We start from the raw sequence: 16,525 nt of genomic DNA, 5'->3' as shown, positions 1-16,525 counted from the left end.
CAAAACTAAATTTGCTTTTTTCGCAGGTTTGATAGACTACAACTTCTACTGCTTTCGTCAGGCCATTAGCGAAGTACGTAGCATTTTACTTTTATCTTAGTACAATGTGTCTAGGGGTTTTGAACGTGTAGGCATTTTCATTGCTAATAAGCTTACTTTCTGTACCCACTGCCATTCATGAAAGGTATGGTAGAATGTATCTGTCTGCAGGCCTGCCTCCCCACGCTTAGTTTTCTTCTCATAGTCTTGCTCCTACTACTATTTCTCTTAACATATCAACCCACATTCTCGTCCCCAGTGCCGCTTGGGAACAAGTGACTGGGGACACAAGATTTGATTAGCTAGAATTTCAACAAAGAAAATTTAAATTTAGCAAATCAAATCAACCGTTTTAAAATCTCTTACCTTAAGAGATTTTGCTACGGTTGATTTGGTTAGCTAGATTTTTTTTTTTAATTTTCCTTGTTAAAAATCTAGCCAACAAAATGGTGGGTCTCCAGAGCCACTTGTCCCTCGTGCCCCAGGCTCGGCCGAGACAAGTGGCTCTAAGTACGAGACATTCTCGTCCCCATAGCCCTTTCGTTTCTCTTAGCCGGCTTGGCACGAGAAAACGGAGGGTTCTGGGGACATAGGATTTTTGAATTAATTCGAATTTTTTTGATTGACTGTTTGGAACAAAGAATTCCTAAACGGAAGTCAAAAACATAACGACTCTCTCATACATTCTTTTGAAACGTCATGACTGCATACATGAAGACCGGAAGTCCTAGAATCTAGGACTGGAAATTCTCTGTCCCCAGAGCCCTTCGTTTTCTCGTGCCAAGGCTCAGCCGGCTAAGAGAAACGAAAGGGCTATGGGGACGAGAATGAGTACGAGAGTGATCAACCCAGAGTAACAAGAGGCTGCAAAAGCCCTCAAAGGAGAAATGCACCATGAAGTGAATGGTTTGAGTTGTGTTACCATCTATGGATTGTTTTCTTCTCTTTAGGTCTTTGAAGTGAAACGTCAGTTGAGATCAGTATCAGACGCTGGATCCCAGTCCACTTCAGCCGCGTACTCGAACGGCAGCGCAGTCCCGACACTGGACCGAGAAAGAAATGACAACGCTGTGGTTGTGTAACGCAGGCTCAAGTGTCCTACATTGCAAAGGATTGTATTTGAATTTCGCACGCTGGGAAACTGGCCGTTTCCGATTTCTGCCATACACTGCAACTCTAACAAAATAAACGCCGTTACCTATGCACACTTCCAATCACTAGTCGTAGTGCTAGAAGAAGACAATAGAAAATTTATATAGCAAAATTCTCGAATTTTATTGGTTATTAGCAGGCACTATGCGAACGCTATAGGCTGCACTTACATGTAAATGGGTTCGTTTTCTCATATCGAAAACAACTGAATTTTGATGTTTTTGTTTTGTTTTTCGCTGTGCGTTTTTGTACTCGATATAGTAGTAATGTCGTCTCAATTTTTTCATTTGTCATTTTGCCAGCGTTGCAGTGTCTTGCAAATGTCTAATATAGTTTTGTAATAAAAATTAACGGACGAAATGTGGAAAAGAGTAAAAGCAAAACAGCGAAAATCCACGATATATTACGTGGGCTATTATCAAGTTTGCTTCCAAGTTTTCAGTTGCTCAAGCTCAGAGTAGCAGCCAGCTGGGAGTGGTGTACTTGGTGAATGAAGGAACAGTATTTTTCATTTCATACAACAGCTGAACGGCTCAAGGGAGCCGTGGTTGAATATTATTAGATACTCGCTAATTGTAAATAAGTAAGATAAGCGATTGGTAGTTGCTTACAACCGACGTTTGTTATTAAGAAGGGAGCGCTGATTATATCTGGACCTAATAATGAACATAACAACTTTCCGCGTGGAAAGAATCATTGATAAATAAAAGAGTATATTAAGTGAGTGTAGCGCGGAATGTATGAGCTTTTATATAATAACCTGAATTCTACGCGCATTTTGATTGGTTCTTACTTATGATCTATTAGAGTACAGACACATAGATGACGTCACGCGGTGGTGTGACTCGCGCGCGTGATCAGAGTTCATAGTCCAAATCAGAGTTGTCGGCAAAGTTTTTCAAACTTGCGGGGCCACAACAAAGCAAAAAAGTTCAGCTTAATTACAAATCTTCAGTGAGAAACAATACGCCAAGCATCGTTCACCTTTCGAAGCATTTTACTGGGCGAAACAAGCTTGAAGAAGACAGTGAATTATTCGAGAAATTATCCGAAATCTGTATGAAAGTTTAACCGATGTTGTACATTTGGACGACGCCACGGGAAACAAACGAATTGCGGTTGAACGCTTCGGTTAGATTTGAACAACTTTCCAAATCGGAATAAAGGTTAGTTTTTTCATTGACCTTCAATTGACCATTTTTCTGTTTATTCAATCGGATTAACAGTGCTTCGTGTTAACGAAAACTTAATAGTGAAATCAAAACAACTCAACTCATCGGTACGGCGGCATTGCTCACACTGAAGTGTGCTGAAGTCTTGTGTTATTATATAAAACAAATAGATTCCATTTTGCCGTGGGTCTGTTCAGTTGTAGATTACAGAAGACGTCAAAATGTGGTATGAACATCAGTGACCCACTGGCCTTCGGCTCGTGGGCCACTTCTTTTGTTCATACCACATTTTGACGTCTTCTGTGATCTATAACTGAACAGACCCACGGCAAAATGGAATCTATTTGTTAATTATTTGAACGGTAATAATCACACTGGTAGGGAACTTCAGATTGGAGAATTAGTTCAAATTTGACTACGAGTACAACTTTTTAAACCTAGCGCTTATGCTTTCGATTATCAAATTCCCACCAATTTCGAATCCCAGTCTCGAGCTCGTACCGATACAATCAACTCTCTTTTTAAGACGGACACCTTCGGGGCCAGTTTTAACTGTAGAGGCCTAAAAGGCGAACCGCCTTAGAGGTTCGAGGTAACGTGATACCAGTAATTTTGAGATAATAATGATGGATAGGTGCATAGTGGATCAAGTCTGTTTAACGTCTGTTTAAAGTCGCGTACTTTAGCGAAACCTACAAACTGGGACAAATAAAAAATAGGCGCTGACTAAATTTGCTTTTATATGTCGATACGAAGTTTGAAGTAATATTCACTAAAAGAAGAACACTTTTCCAAGTGTCCGTTTTTCAAAGTGTCCGTTATCCGTCTTACAGGGAGTTAAGTTACAGCAAAGTGACTGAAAAATGGCCAGGGATCTGTCTTAAAGATGTGTCCGTGAGAGTTTACTGTAGTCTCCTTATTTAACTTGTCAGCAACAGGGAGAAATAAGAGTTGGCTCAGGGAACGTAACTAGATTGTAATTCGAAGGTCGTACTCGATCTCGTACATGTACTCCGATCTGATGGTCCCGAATGTGTTATCCGGCGCCTTACCGTACCCAAATTCGCAAGTAAACAATCAGAAGCGCGATCTACTGTCCTGATATCTTACGATATCAAGTCACTAACCTGATACGCCACGATATCATGGACGCCTTTAAGTTAAGCAGTGTTACCGTAGGATGAATTGAAAAGAGGTTTTATCGAATAAAGCAGAACCTCGTAATTTAAGATTAGCTAGTGTTTACCATTCGTAAAAGAAGTAAAAACTTTTCCACCAAAACTAAACTTGAGTACGCTCGCCAATTGCGCGATTTTTGCCCACGAGTACTGAAACATTCAGAGTGAAGTACGGTTGATACCTGATCGTACCTTATTGGTACGCTTCGGCGGCATATCAGGCTCTTTTGCTCTCGCCGTGGTTATTTTGGCTCGACTACATCTCGCCAAAATACAAGCCATGGCTCGACCAAACTCGCCTGATATGCCGCCGAAGCGAACCTAAAAGGTACGATTAGGTATAATTACAGCGAAAAATTTAAAAGTCCTCAGTGGCATTCATTTGAATGGTCATATACTACAGAGTCCCATTCCCAGAATACAAAATATAAAGTTTGAGCTACCTACCTTTCTGGCTTGTCTCAAAAACTGTCATGACTGGGTACCGTTTTCGGTTTCTCGGTATTAAGTGGGCTTATAAAAATATTAAAGTACAGCATATTTAAGCCTGAACTTCGATGTGTTTTTTGTTTTGTTTTTTGTTTTGTTTTGTTTTTTTTGTTTTGTTTGTTTTTGTGTTTTTTTGTTTTTTTTTTTTTTTTGGGGGGGGGGGGGGGGAGGGGAAGGGGGCAGGGTTTGTAGATGCTATCCGCCGGTTTGGGATGTGTCTGCTCCTTTCAATAACACGAACTCCGAAGTTCAAAATCCAACTGCCGATCGCGTTTTCCGCTGCCGTCAGTCAAAATTGTGGTGACAGCCAACGACCCTTAAAAAACAGAAACAAACAAAATCTACCAATCACAACCGACAGACGCAACCTTTTGAACTGGTTGAAGGTTATGTTTCCTGAGAGGTCCGTTTAGATGGTTGACGGCAGCGAACTGAACGTAAAATCCGCTTGGGCAGTGTACGGGTGTTATTGAAACGCTCAAGAATGGCCATAGAACGTTGAATCATTATTCAAATAAAACAGGCTTCTATTTTTAGAAGCTGAGAAATAATTGACGCTTAAGTGATTTTTATTTGACTAAATTGCCAGTGGCTACATTGTGGCGAAATTTAAAACCATTTAAAAGACAGTAACCTATCTATAGCTACGACAAAACTTGTCGGAAATCTTCTACATCGCTAAAAGTCATTTTTGAAGAGGCCAGCCATTGGCTTTCAAAAACAAACTGCATGCAAAGTTAAGGCTTGTTTTTCTTTCCGTGCCAGGTGATGAATTATTTTTTACCGTTTGCATTCCTCGTGTCCACCCAGGCCAAAAATTCCGAGAAGGAGACCGTACCGCTGCCATCTTTGTCCACGGCCCTGAGCGCTTGAGTGATGTCCTCTTCGCTGCACCTGTCCCAATCTTTGTTACTGGAAGCCAACAAAGCTCTCAACTCGCGCTTGTCAATCACTCCGCTCCCATCTCTGTCGTACTCTTTAAAATAATCGGCCACTCTTCGGACAAAAGCGTAACGTTGTTGGTCGTCGACGACCTTGAAGCCCCTGCCTGGCGAGCGAAACCACTCTGCAAACTCGGCAAAAGTGACGCTCTTGCTGCCGTCTTTGTCAATCAGCATGAAGCAAACTTCTGCTTGTTTCTCGTCCAAGCCCATATCGCCCTGAAGCATCGCTAAAATCTCGCTTTTTTCGAGGCATCCGCTACCATCTTTATCATAATTGCTGAAAATGCTTTTGATCACCATGTCTGGGACATCTTCGCGAAAAAGACTTTTTCCTGCCATGTTCTCAGAATTTATCTTGACAGTTCCGATAAAAACGCTGCTTTCGTTGACACTCTGTCACTACAAGTGTCAAAGTGTCCTACAAACTTTTAACGTATACATTTCCAAACTTGTGTTGTGTTTATTCAGCGTGCTGTTAATTTCCATTGCGAGGTTGATTACCATACAAGTAAGTGTTAATTCAGTATAATTGACTCTCTGGGGAGTCCATTCAGAAAAATCGAACAAATAATACAAAACCAGATGCCCCGAACAATGACCAATAATGTGTTCACACGCTGGTTCTAGACAATGCACAAAACATTGAGTTTATTTAGGGTCCTTAGTAAAACCAGTCGTGTGATAATCGGATAGCGATATCTCGCTAGCAACTTCCCGTTGTAATAACCTGTTTTGACCTGTTTTACACTGATTGCAGGTATTAAATAAAGTTTTAACCATCAACTTACAATACACGGAAAGCTCAAAACCGGCTGCGAATAATTGCACCTTTTGTGCAGTTTTATTTTGTATTTTAATGCAAATTTGAGTAGGACGAGAACCATAAATAATGAAAGAACATTGAGAATTTTCTAGCGTTGTTTCAGGGACCCGGTTCCAGTTTTTATCCCTTTATATAACGGCCAACTTTTAGCAAATTGCTCTGCGGTTGTTTTCTTCTCGTTATGAAAGGAAAAGTATTAAAAGAGAAGGAAAAAAACCTTCCACTGCCAAACTTCAGACGTCTCATGAATCTGAGCGAATTCATTTACGTTTATAAAAAGTTCGACGTCTGAACTGGTTTTATTTGAATTGACCAACACGTTGATTTGTCTTGAACAAACGGAATTAACACAACGTAGTCCTTAACAATTTCTCTATTATCCAAAAACTGAATTCAAAACCTTGTTTTATTTTATGATTATACACTTAGAGTAGTTTTCAATTGAGTGTCATTAAACCAAAACGAAAGTAATCACTCTGGCCAATCACAAAGGGCACAGACAATCCAGTGAACCAATCAAAGTTCGCAGCAAATACATTTATCCGGTCAGAAGCGCGGGACAACTTGTGTGAGAAAGTCACGATTGGCTTTGGTTTTATTTCTGATTTCTGATTGGTTGAGAAAGTGGCGCGAGAACTTTTTAAACCAATCACTAAGCGTAAAAATGTAAAACCAAAGCAAACGCGAATTACTTTCGACAATCAAGTGAAAACCGATCTAAAATCCTAATTCATTATTTCGGATTTCACTTTGCAGCGTTTTGTAACCTTTTTTTACGGCGACATTTAACGTCTTTTAAATTCTTTCTCGCTGCGCCCAAAGCGCCGCTGCATTTCGTCGTTGAAGAGGGGGAAACAGGGCGCGCGGAGCTTGATAGTTAAGAGGTAAGACGCGAAGTGACTTTTCCTATCACGTCAGCAACAGTCCCACAACTCCATGCATTACATTTATTCCCGCGCTTGGTATCGATGACATGTTGCCACCGGTTACATGTTTGCGCTTACCACATGTCACGTGTTTTCTCACACAAGCCTCCTGCTGCATATATTTTACCACGATTACAGCCTGTTGTCACCGGTTACTGTTTGCGCGTGCTACCAGTTACATGTTTTCAAAGCGTTCGTATAGCCACCGTCGCATTTTCCCGCGCTTGCTAATGGATATATGTTGCTGATTGGTGGTTCGAGGTCTCACTGATTCGGTGCCCTCTTGCGACATTTTTTTTTAGAAAAACGCTTTTACAACAAAGTACTGGCCAATGGATTTATCCTTCCTTTCGTTCCTTTAACTGAGAATTGTCTGAAATCCCAAGAAACCATATCGATGTCTCAAGACTAAATTCAGTGAATTTTTATTTGGTATGGGCCGGAGTACCTTTACTTGAGGCACAGAAGAAAAAAGCTATAACCACAAAAGCAATAAATCAAAACGTCAAACTTTGACTTAATTTACTTTATAGGCAACTTTATTTAAAAAAAAAATGTATTAAGGGGCTTAAGTTAGCAAGTTTAACTTGAAAGATACGTCAGCCGCACTCTTTGAACGTAGTATAAATTTGTCCATATAAGAGTAATCCATTTGTGGAATTCTCACTAACAATATTTACAGTCGTTATTTCTTGTAGTTAATAAGTCCTGGTTCTATTCATACTATAGACGAATGATCCGTCTGAGACGAACTTGGCAAACAACGTTAACGTTAGTTCGTCTAGAATAATTAGTCTGTGTATAAATATGGGCAAACGGACGGACTATCCGTGCAGACTATTATACTCGTAGTTTGTGTATCAAGACGAACTAACGTTTGACGGATGATCCGTCTGTTTTCCCGTATTTAAACCCAGACAAGTTTAAAAGAGGAACTATCATCATTTACCCAAGTTCATCACAGACGGATGATACGTCGGGGGGAGGGGAGGGGGGGGGGGGGTACTCTATACGGTTGACTGTTCGGGGAGGCTTCGCCTAAAAGGGAGCACCTTATTAAAGCCACCGAAGTTGAATCATTGAGTATTTTGGGTTACTCAAGCGTAAAATTAAGATAAAAGGATGCAGTAGCCCTTCTGTAGGTATGTGAAAGGGTTCCATTTTCTATCGAAGGTATATGAAAGGGGTACCTTTTCTATCGAAGATGGTGTATAGAAGAATAAGGATTGGGACCCCAGAGCGGAGCTTCCCCGTATATTTTTTCATAAAATAGATGCTGATTACCCCACCTCCCCCCGGGTCCTGAGTAGCAAAAGTACCTTCAAATCGAAGGAAATATTAAAACAAAAGTTTACTATGGTAAACAAGAAAACAACAAAGAAAAAAAATAAAGAAATAAAGAAACGAAGATGATTAAAGATTACGGGAGATTAAAATTAACACGGATAAAAATGACAAAATTGAAAATTCTCAGCTAGATTTCTCACGAAACTGACCTAGCTTTAAAGATTCATATTACGTTATTTGTTTGGCCTGAGAAATAGCTGCTTAAGATTCTCAGCGAAAGCTCTTTTTCGTTCGTTAAGGTTACCGTAACTCAGATAGAACCTGATAAAATTCGACACCAGAACCGGTGTGGGTAGACAGAAGAAGATTATCCCGCTCATAGCACAAAAAGACCCAACAAACTTCCCTGCAGGGGTGAGTGGGGTCACATCGCCGTACCCTACCCCCGTCATTGTAATCACCGTCCACCAGAAAGCATCTGGAATGCTCGGTATGTTTGAACCTCCTTCGGCGTAAAATATGGCGCTCGAAAATAACACCACAGCCACAGCGAAGCATAATCCTAGAGTCTTGAGTTGTTCAAAGCTGGAGGTGATAGTACAAATTAACAGCTTGATTGCATCGCTGTATCTGGAGAGTTTGAAGACACGTAAAACGCGGAAAAGTCTTATGGCGCGCAGAACAGCGAATGAGCGAACTTCTTCCGTGGTTTCTTGAAACCCCAACGTTACGTAAAATGGGAAAATGGCAAGAACGTCTAGGATTCCCATTGGAGACTTGACGAAATTCCAAACGTTCGGCGCGGAATACAGACGGACAAAATACTCGAATGTAAACCATGCGACGAATATTCCTTCCATTATAAACCAATAATCCACAATAGGTTCTTTGTACTTGACTAGTGTATACTTGCCGTCTTGACTGATGTTTTGATAAGTGATGCGCGATTCGATGGCAAGCTCTGGAATGGTTTCGATGCAAAACACAACAGTAGAGAAGGCAATGACGAAAATAGACCACAGAGCAAGAACGCGCGCAGTCTGGGAGGACCGCGGGTATTCAAACCACAACCACAATTTTCGCTTGTGTGGGCTAAGTGGTAAAATCTCCTCTACTTCTCCCTGTGTGCTCGATTGATCATCATGGCTGTCCGAATAATAATTGTTGGATAAACCGTAAAACTCGATTTCTTCTAGAAACGTTTCCTCGCTGACGGTATCTGGTTTGGCCAGAATGCCACGCGATTGATAAAAGAACAAAATGGCGTCAAAAGACGTTCGGTCTCGAGCGAAGATGTATTCGCCTTCTGCCGAGCTGTAGTATTCCCTTCGTCTCGTCGGAGACCCGAGTAGTGTCTCCGGATAATTCTCCAATGTCTCCTCGTAAGTCTCGTAACGCATACCGCTGATGTTGATGATAATTCGCGGGCTAGTGTAGGCTGGAATATAAGTTGGAATGTGACTCTGAACTCTTCTCGGACGTGGAGTTTGATGAGGCGGTAAATTAATCGCCGCGTTGTATGCTTTAATCATTATAAAGTCTGGTTACTGCTGTAAACTCTGTTATCTGATGAAAATGAATGAGTTTTGCGCTTGTGTTTTCTTCATTAGGTCCCGTGTTATGCATAACTTATAGCCCGCCACAAAAGCAATTAAACCGCATATAGCTCTTAAAGGACCTCCCAGTAGGTCTGACCTCGTCTTTTTTTGAGTAACGCCAGCATCATTGTCGCTCAGAATGTTCCAGCAGAATTTATCGACCGTAACAGCCTAAATGTGGTAAATTGAAAGAAAATGAAGTTCAGATTACTCATAATGCTCAAGTACCACAGCTCTGAACGTCGCTTTAATAAATTGAAGCGATACATTTTTCCACTAGCTTATTGCTTTAAGATTTTTAATCTGATATTCAGAATCGTAACTAACCAAACGTATGATTTATTCCACTTCAAGCCCATAAAAACTTACTTTTTCAGTCTTGCCTCGTAAAATAAGCTAGCAAATAATAAGCCTATTATAACAAATCACCATCAGAAGGAGAGAGATATAAAGAATTGAACTGTTTACAGTCTATATTTATCGTACAAAACGTCTAACACGTGTTGAACTTACAAATAAAATGGAAAATAGCACCATAAATATATAAGCATCGGGGATGTTGATGTCTAGCCAATTATGGAAAAGGAGTCAATATTCTTGTTGACCAGCGTTTTAAGATTTCAACTTTAATTTATTTCACCGCTAAACTATGGCTTAAGATAAAAATAAACTAAGTGTTCTATTAAAGAACAAAAATGCAACAACCGAAGTTTCTGGAGACTGACTGATGCGAATGTCAGATTCATTTAATACTGACGCTCAAGCTAACATTTTTTGTCAAAACTAAACTCCATGGACTAACATATTTAATTCTTGGGTAGAAATTCAGCTCAGGTTATAAGAGTCGTTATAGCCATTATTTTTCAGTGCAAAGAAAGAAGGCGAAAAACATCGAACGTGGAGCGCAACGGGAGGGCGGAGCAAGCTAAACAAGATATAGTTGCGGAAAATTATCAACTTCTTGATCTAAAAAAAAAACGGGAACAAACAGACATAGTATTTGTCTAAGATGGAAAAAGCGTCAAAATATATAAATATGCACCAGACGTGAAAACAGACGAAATTATTGACCTTTTTCCCTGCTGTTTTGGTCAAGGTGAGAAGAAAAACACCAAGAAATGTAAAGTCTTTGAATTAGACTAGTGGCTGTTTTGTGCGTCTTTTATTTATCTTGTTTATTTGCCTCAATTGTATAATTCGCCTTTTAAAATAAATACCTTTTTCTTATCTTTTTTAAACAAAAAAAAAATGAAAAAAAAAAAAAAAAAAACGGCCGATACAGCGCGCGTTGCTGTCATTAACGACTGTTCTAAAGTTTGTTTTCGCTTCATCTTTTATTGCGCAGTTCAGACACATTTAGCTCACCTCAGATAAAGTATTAGGCTATGACATACAACGGTTTTTGTGTCCATTTTAAAATAAAACATGCGCGGGGAATGTTTAACCGCAAATTGGAGCCATGTAAATAGTAAACTGCGTACCGGCTACGCCAAAACCGCATTTCCAGCTATGCGAGTTAGCATACGAATTTTAAACCGAAAGTAAAACAAATGGAAATTCATATATTGGAATTAAAATTGAGACATTAATAGGCCACTCGTTTACTAATTTATGTTAGTTGTTAGGTAGTACGTCAAATTAAGTGACATTGTCTAGGCTAAGGACTGGTTTTCTGTTTCTCCACGAATGTCGCTATATTCGCTAATTATTATTTAACATGCCGTTGTTATGTAAACTAGTATCTCCACAAAGACAAAGAAAGTGCTAAATACTGCCTTTCGTAACAAGAATAAATTACATCCTTCTTTCATAGTTTTTACGTCGCATAAAAATTGCTACGAATTCAATTATATATGTTCTGTTCAAAGCACATTTTTAAGCCGATGATACATTAAGAACGAACATGAAGTTTTACCCATGACCTTGGAAAAACCTCAAGTTAAATAAAATGTTGCTTGCGTCACTGTATTTGGTCCTTTCATTCAGGATATCATAAAAATAGTTTAGTAAGCGATTATAGGTAAAACATATTCGCATTACCAATGATAGCATACAATGGTTTAAAAATAATGATAAAAAAACGCTGAACTGAAATACACCGAGTTCGGAACAAATGTGGCCTATATTCTGTCCACCTTTAGATGATATAAAATTAAACTCTAGTTTGCGATGGATATAAACACGAACAATGATACCATAATTAACATTCTACGAAAACATTTAAAATATAAACTCATATACAAGCAAAACATTTTTCTTTCGCGATTAAAGTGTAATAGTATTAGCGCCAGAATCGAATATTTGCAAAAAGACTTAATATTTAAATATTCAACCGATTTTAAAAATCACCGGAAATTTTATTTCAAAAAGCAACGAGGCATTTGTAATTTTTTACTTGTTCAAAAAGGTCTGTCGATTGTATACAAAATAACAAAGTACTAGAGATATAAGATAAAGCACTGAATGGGTAAATTTAAGAAAAATACATTAACAACACGGAATTTGTATATATAATTAGTAAGAAAAGTAGTACTAGTTTGCTTTCTTAGGTTGACTGAGTTCATTATTACTGTGGATAAATCTTCCCTGCCGTTAAAATCTTCTTAACATTGAGCTATACTGGTTGCAAAGAACGGGGATTATAAGTGGTTTCGAAATGAAACTTCGCGCAAATACCGTACAGTAAACATGCCGGCTACATGAAAACTGAAGGGAAAAAGAGGAAAAACCACTTGAGATAAATTTTAAAAGGTCGGTTCCCCGATACCTGTTAGAAATAACGCCAGTGCAAATTTTAAATTGTGCGATTTCAAGATCTTGTGTGAGTACTAACTCTTGTTTTGGTTTCCATTACAATAAGAAAGCGTTCTTAGCGTTCGTGACTACGACAGGTATAATTATCGTAATTATGATATGTTTAGGGAACACGCTTTAGAGCAAGCTATTAAAAGAAGCCGACAACGTGCTTCGGAGCGGGAATTTTTTGTGTCGATAACTGAATATTTCACGTAACAATAAAACCTCCATTCACCCGTATGTGAGAACAAACTAATAACACAAACCGACCCAAGCATCCTTAATCACCGCAAATTTTCTCGATGTGTATACACCGGCCGAAATCAAGTTGATTTATAATAAAATGCCACTTCAATCTAAAGGATTTGTGTGTTAATCTTCATAGTAATCAAAAGAGGGCGAAGTATAAGCAGAGAAAGTCAATAAATTAAGCTGGCTTACCCGAGCGGTTGTGTTCTCGCGTCCGCCGACGAAGCGTGCCTCGTGGTTTGAACGGCGTTTAATTGGGTTTTATTGTGCGACCTTTCCAGCAGCGACCGGCGATACTCCTTAAAAACTTTCCTGCCAAGATATTCCGCTAGATTTTAAGAAAACAGTGTCGATTTGTCTTTCACGTCTAATTTGCCCACTCGGAAAACGTAAACAGAAGGAAGCTAGTGAAAAGCTTGCTAATTGATAAGCAAAGACAAATAATAACACGAACGAGGTGTTTACAAATTTAATTTCAAACAGAAGCCCAAAACGACATCTTCTCGATGACGTCACACGAGGACAGGTGCAATGGCGACATTAACACTTAAAGAAAGAAGTTTAAAAGCTCTAATTTTTCAGGCTTTTAAGCAGGTAACTATGAAGTTGTATTACCTTTCAAATTTTCGTTCTTTTAAGTTGCTGTTTAGTTGAGACGTTGTTTTATAACAAGGCGAAACGGTCAGCTATGTTCGAAATCAGTGTAAGCTCTCTTATTGCGAAAAATGTAAAATGTATCCATATATAAATATTTGGACTTTATATATATTGGCCGTGCTATGCCTATGATAATCGGGAAAACACAGATAGCAACACTAGCCGAAGAAATTGCCAAGATTCATTTTAGCTGAACATAATCAATCGGCATTAAAGTTTACTACTATATTCTATATTTGTATGCTGCGATAATGCGATAATGAGGAGAAGGTAATTTTCTTTCATGCAAAATTGCACGTGCTCTTATCAAGGGGAAGAACTTAACACATTCAAAAACAGAACCTTTTAAGAATACCGGTCTCTAAGAATCAGACAATTTCTCGATTTCGCGGCAAGAGGATGGAACTTCGATTTCTTTCATACTTTTATGTTAAATAGGCTAGGGTATAACTTAAATCACTGTATAGTTCTTTCGATTGAATATCCTTTTATTTTAAAGAAAAATGCAAATAACAAAAATCCGTTAAAATCGTCATTTGAGGCGCTAAATTATTCATGATTTTTGCACGAGTTTGAGAGCCTCGCGTGCAAAAACAAATCACTCTACCGTCTTTTAAACACTCAAACCATAGTTAGCAATCTCTACACATCTACTGAAATGATTTTGCGAAATATTGCGTTGTTCTTTGTAGACAAAATAATTTTATTTCGAAGGCATACAATTCACTGCCGTAAAAGTACTTGGTAAATAAAATTAATTTTCACCATGTGCGAAACCTTCAAATCGTTTAAGCTTCTGGTGGTTGAATGTTAGAAGAATGGTGTATAAATCCCTGTAAAAATTTCTCCGGGCAAATGATTAAAAGCAACGTGAGATCTTTTCGAATTCGGTTAAATATGCAAATATTTGACCTTCCGCGGTCAACTTTGAAGTTACGGGTCAGAAATAATTTTTGTTCCGTGTTCCAAGTCCTAACCCATTTAAGACCAAATTAAGCATATGAAAAAAATATGTAATTTTCTAACCTTTATCTGCTGTAAAAGGTAGGTTCGAAGGCCATTTTAGCATGATTACGGCTCTTATCGTTCTTCGCATCTGAGCTTCGTTTTCCTTCCGCGGTCAACTTTGAAGTTACGGGTCAGGCATGAATGACATGAATATTTCAACCCGTGCACAAGTCTTAACCCATTGTGGGTCAAAATAATCACACACAAAAACATTATGAAATATTCTAACCTTAATCTGCTGTAAAAAGCAGGTTCGAAGGCCTTTTAAGCACGATTCCGGCTCTAAGCATCCGTAGTAATTTGAGCTTCGTTTGTGCAAGTCGAAATCCAACCTGTGATCAACTTTCGGCGCTTCTCGTCACCACTGCATCTTCTTCGACGGCATACGCCGATTGTTAGTATTGCCTCGTTAATAGTACACAAAAAAATAACATCTGATCGCTAAACGGCATGATGTCGGCGCTTACAGTAGCTTACAGTAGCTTACAGTCCCATCTTGCAATGGGCCGTCTGTTCGTCACGCAATACTGTGTCATGGACATTTTTTTAGGGGGTGGTAGGTGGGTGTGGGAAAGGTTGAATATGCGGAAATGCTTGATTTAATACTTTATGACAAGTACGTACTCGAGCCAGCAACAACAACAACAACAACAACAACAAGTACAGTGATATCTTTAGGCAGACAAGATAAAGCACACGTACTGTCAGTTGACAAGCGTTTGGTACAGTGTAATGCAACTGTTCGCGAATTCTGTTGCTCGCGCGGGGTTGGTTGTAATACCGGGGGTGGAAGGAGGATATAAATCTTTACTAAACAAGTAGAGTTTTTAAGTAGTTATTCCCTTTTTTACTGTAGAACCGAAAACGAAGAGAAAAACTCGCGTCTATGTTTTTTGGGGGATGAGGGGGTGGGGGCCGGGGGGTTCTTGGTTGGTTGGTTAGCAAAGTTTTATTTTTTTTCACAAAGATACCTAACCAAATATCGCATGTCCTGTATAAATGGTTAATGATAGAAGTAACGATAAGTTTTGATTTTTTTTTCGTCATCGAGTGGCAACTTAATAAAAACATTGCATCGCAATTTTTTTTCGCCCTACGGTAAATCTGGGTGACCTGTGGCTTCGGGTGGTCATTCGTCAACCTGTAACAAAGTACTTTCTTGGGGTGCCGTTTTGAACATGCTGTCGAATTCATGATGTCTAAATTCAACAATAACTAATTTGAAGTTTAAACGAAATTAAAACATGTTAAAAAAAAAAAAAAACTCAGTGCTAAAACTCTTTGCTAAAAAGGATAAGCAAATTGCTATGGCAATTCGGCGTGTGAAAAAATCGCCAAATTTAATTTAGTGGCTTCCTAAGTAAACAAAACCTTGGTCGTGCTAGTTATTGGCACCGTCTGTTTGCTTAAAGGCAGCGCGTGAACATTTTTTCCAAAGTTTAGTTTATTTCACTGGAAATGGAAGGTTGTTGTTCTTTTAAGGCCCTTGTTCGTGGAGCTCTTGACAACCTCGTTATACAGTTTTATTATAGTAAAGAAGTAAATGGTTTGAACCCAGTATCAGGTCGTAAAGTGTGATCGTCCGGTTGAGAGTTGCTCTGAAAACTCTAACCTGCGATCAGGCTTTCTCCGCCGCGAGAAAAATAACTTCTGATCGCAGGTTATGAAAACTCCTGGATAGGGAATATTTTTTGAGGTTCTCGGTCCATAAGTAGGGTATCATTTTGGCAATGTGTTCCGGGTGTGATCCTTAGATAGGGTACCTAAATTCTATCAGCTAAAATAAACGCCCAGCTAAACGAAAAAAGGTATCTTAAAACTGAACTTTTAATTCAAGTATTAGTAAAGAGATTTTATAAAGATTTGTGTTTTGCCGTGTGCGGTTAGCCGTTATTTGTGTCGGCAAGGAACGCTTTTCCTCCCCTTGAATAGATTGTTATTTTTCGGTTTTGGGCCTTAACGAAGTTTTCAAGAGCTGCCTTGAAAACACCAAACAAATAGCTAGCTTCTGAAGTTTGGTTTTTCACGGGAAAGAGTCATGTTAGAGTTAACTAAATTAATACTGGGACTTGTGACTGCTGATGTCCTTCTCACACGACAGTAGAATCAAAACCGCAAACTCCACGAACAAGGGCCTTAAAAGAACAACAACCTTCCATTTCCAGTGAAATAAACTGAACTTTGAAAAAAATGTTCACGCGCTGCCT

At 39.0% G+C, this 16,525-nt stretch overlaps 4 protein-coding genes across 4 annotated transcripts in view; 2 read left to right on the top strand and 2 right to left on the bottom strand.

Annotated features, from left to right (window-relative positions):
• Nucleotides 1-1,471, top strand: part of LOC144664743 (ras-related GTP-binding protein C-like) — a 50,477-nt gene extending 49,006 nt beyond the window's left edge. The window contains exons 16-17 of the mRNA XM_078525949.1: nt 27-73; nt 990-1,471. Of these exons, the coding sequence (XP_078382075.1) occupies nt 27-73; nt 990-1,121 (179 nt within the window). The 3' untranslated portion in view covers nt 1,122-1,471. The remainder of the gene's footprint in view (nt 1-26; nt 74-989) is intronic.
• LOC144664660 (uncharacterized) overlaps nt 1-16,525 on the top strand; it is a 63,738-nt gene that overhangs the window by 11,516 nt on the left and 35,697 nt on the right. The gene's annotated exons all lie outside the window — the stretch shown is intronic.
• LOC144665905 (neo-calmodulin-like) lies at nt 4,588-5,430 on the bottom strand. Its single transcript, XM_078527188.1, has one exon. The coding sequence runs from the start codon at nt 5,311-5,313 to the stop codon at nt 4,804-4,806; it is 510 nt and encodes a 169-aa protein (XP_078383314.1). The 5' UTR covers nt 5,314-5,430; the 3' UTR covers nt 4,588-4,803.
• On the bottom strand, nt 8,153-13,012 carry LOC144664730 (potassium voltage-gated channel subfamily A member 1-like). The gene is made up of 2 exons (XM_078525935.1): nt 12,846-13,012; nt 8,153-9,779 (listed from the first exon to the last, which is right to left on the bottom strand). Exon 2 carries the CDS (start codon nt 9,540-9,542, stop codon nt 8,244-8,246), a length of 1,299 nt encoding a protein of 432 aa, XP_078382061.1. The 5' UTR covers nt 9,543-9,779; nt 12,846-13,012; the 3' UTR covers nt 8,153-8,243.

The sequence above is a fragment of the Oculina patagonica genome, chromosome 9 (assembly GCF_052425735.1).
Source record: "Oculina patagonica isolate OP01 chromosome 9, crgOcupat, whole genome shotgun sequence".
Taxonomy (NCBI): domain Eukaryota; kingdom Metazoa; phylum Cnidaria; class Anthozoa; order Scleractinia; family Oculinidae; genus Oculina; species Oculina patagonica.
This window is presented reverse-complemented; position numbering and strand designations above follow the sequence as displayed.

Bases quoted from the DNA above. Each gene is read 5' to 3' on its own strand.
- LOC144665905 (XM_078527188.1), bottom strand. From the start codon at position 5,313: ATGGCAGGAAAAAGTCTTTTTCGCGAAGATGTCCCAGACATGGTGATC.
- LOC144664730 (XM_078525935.1), bottom strand. From the start codon at position 9,542: ATGATTAAAGCATACAACGCGGCGATTAATTTACCGCCTCATCAAACT.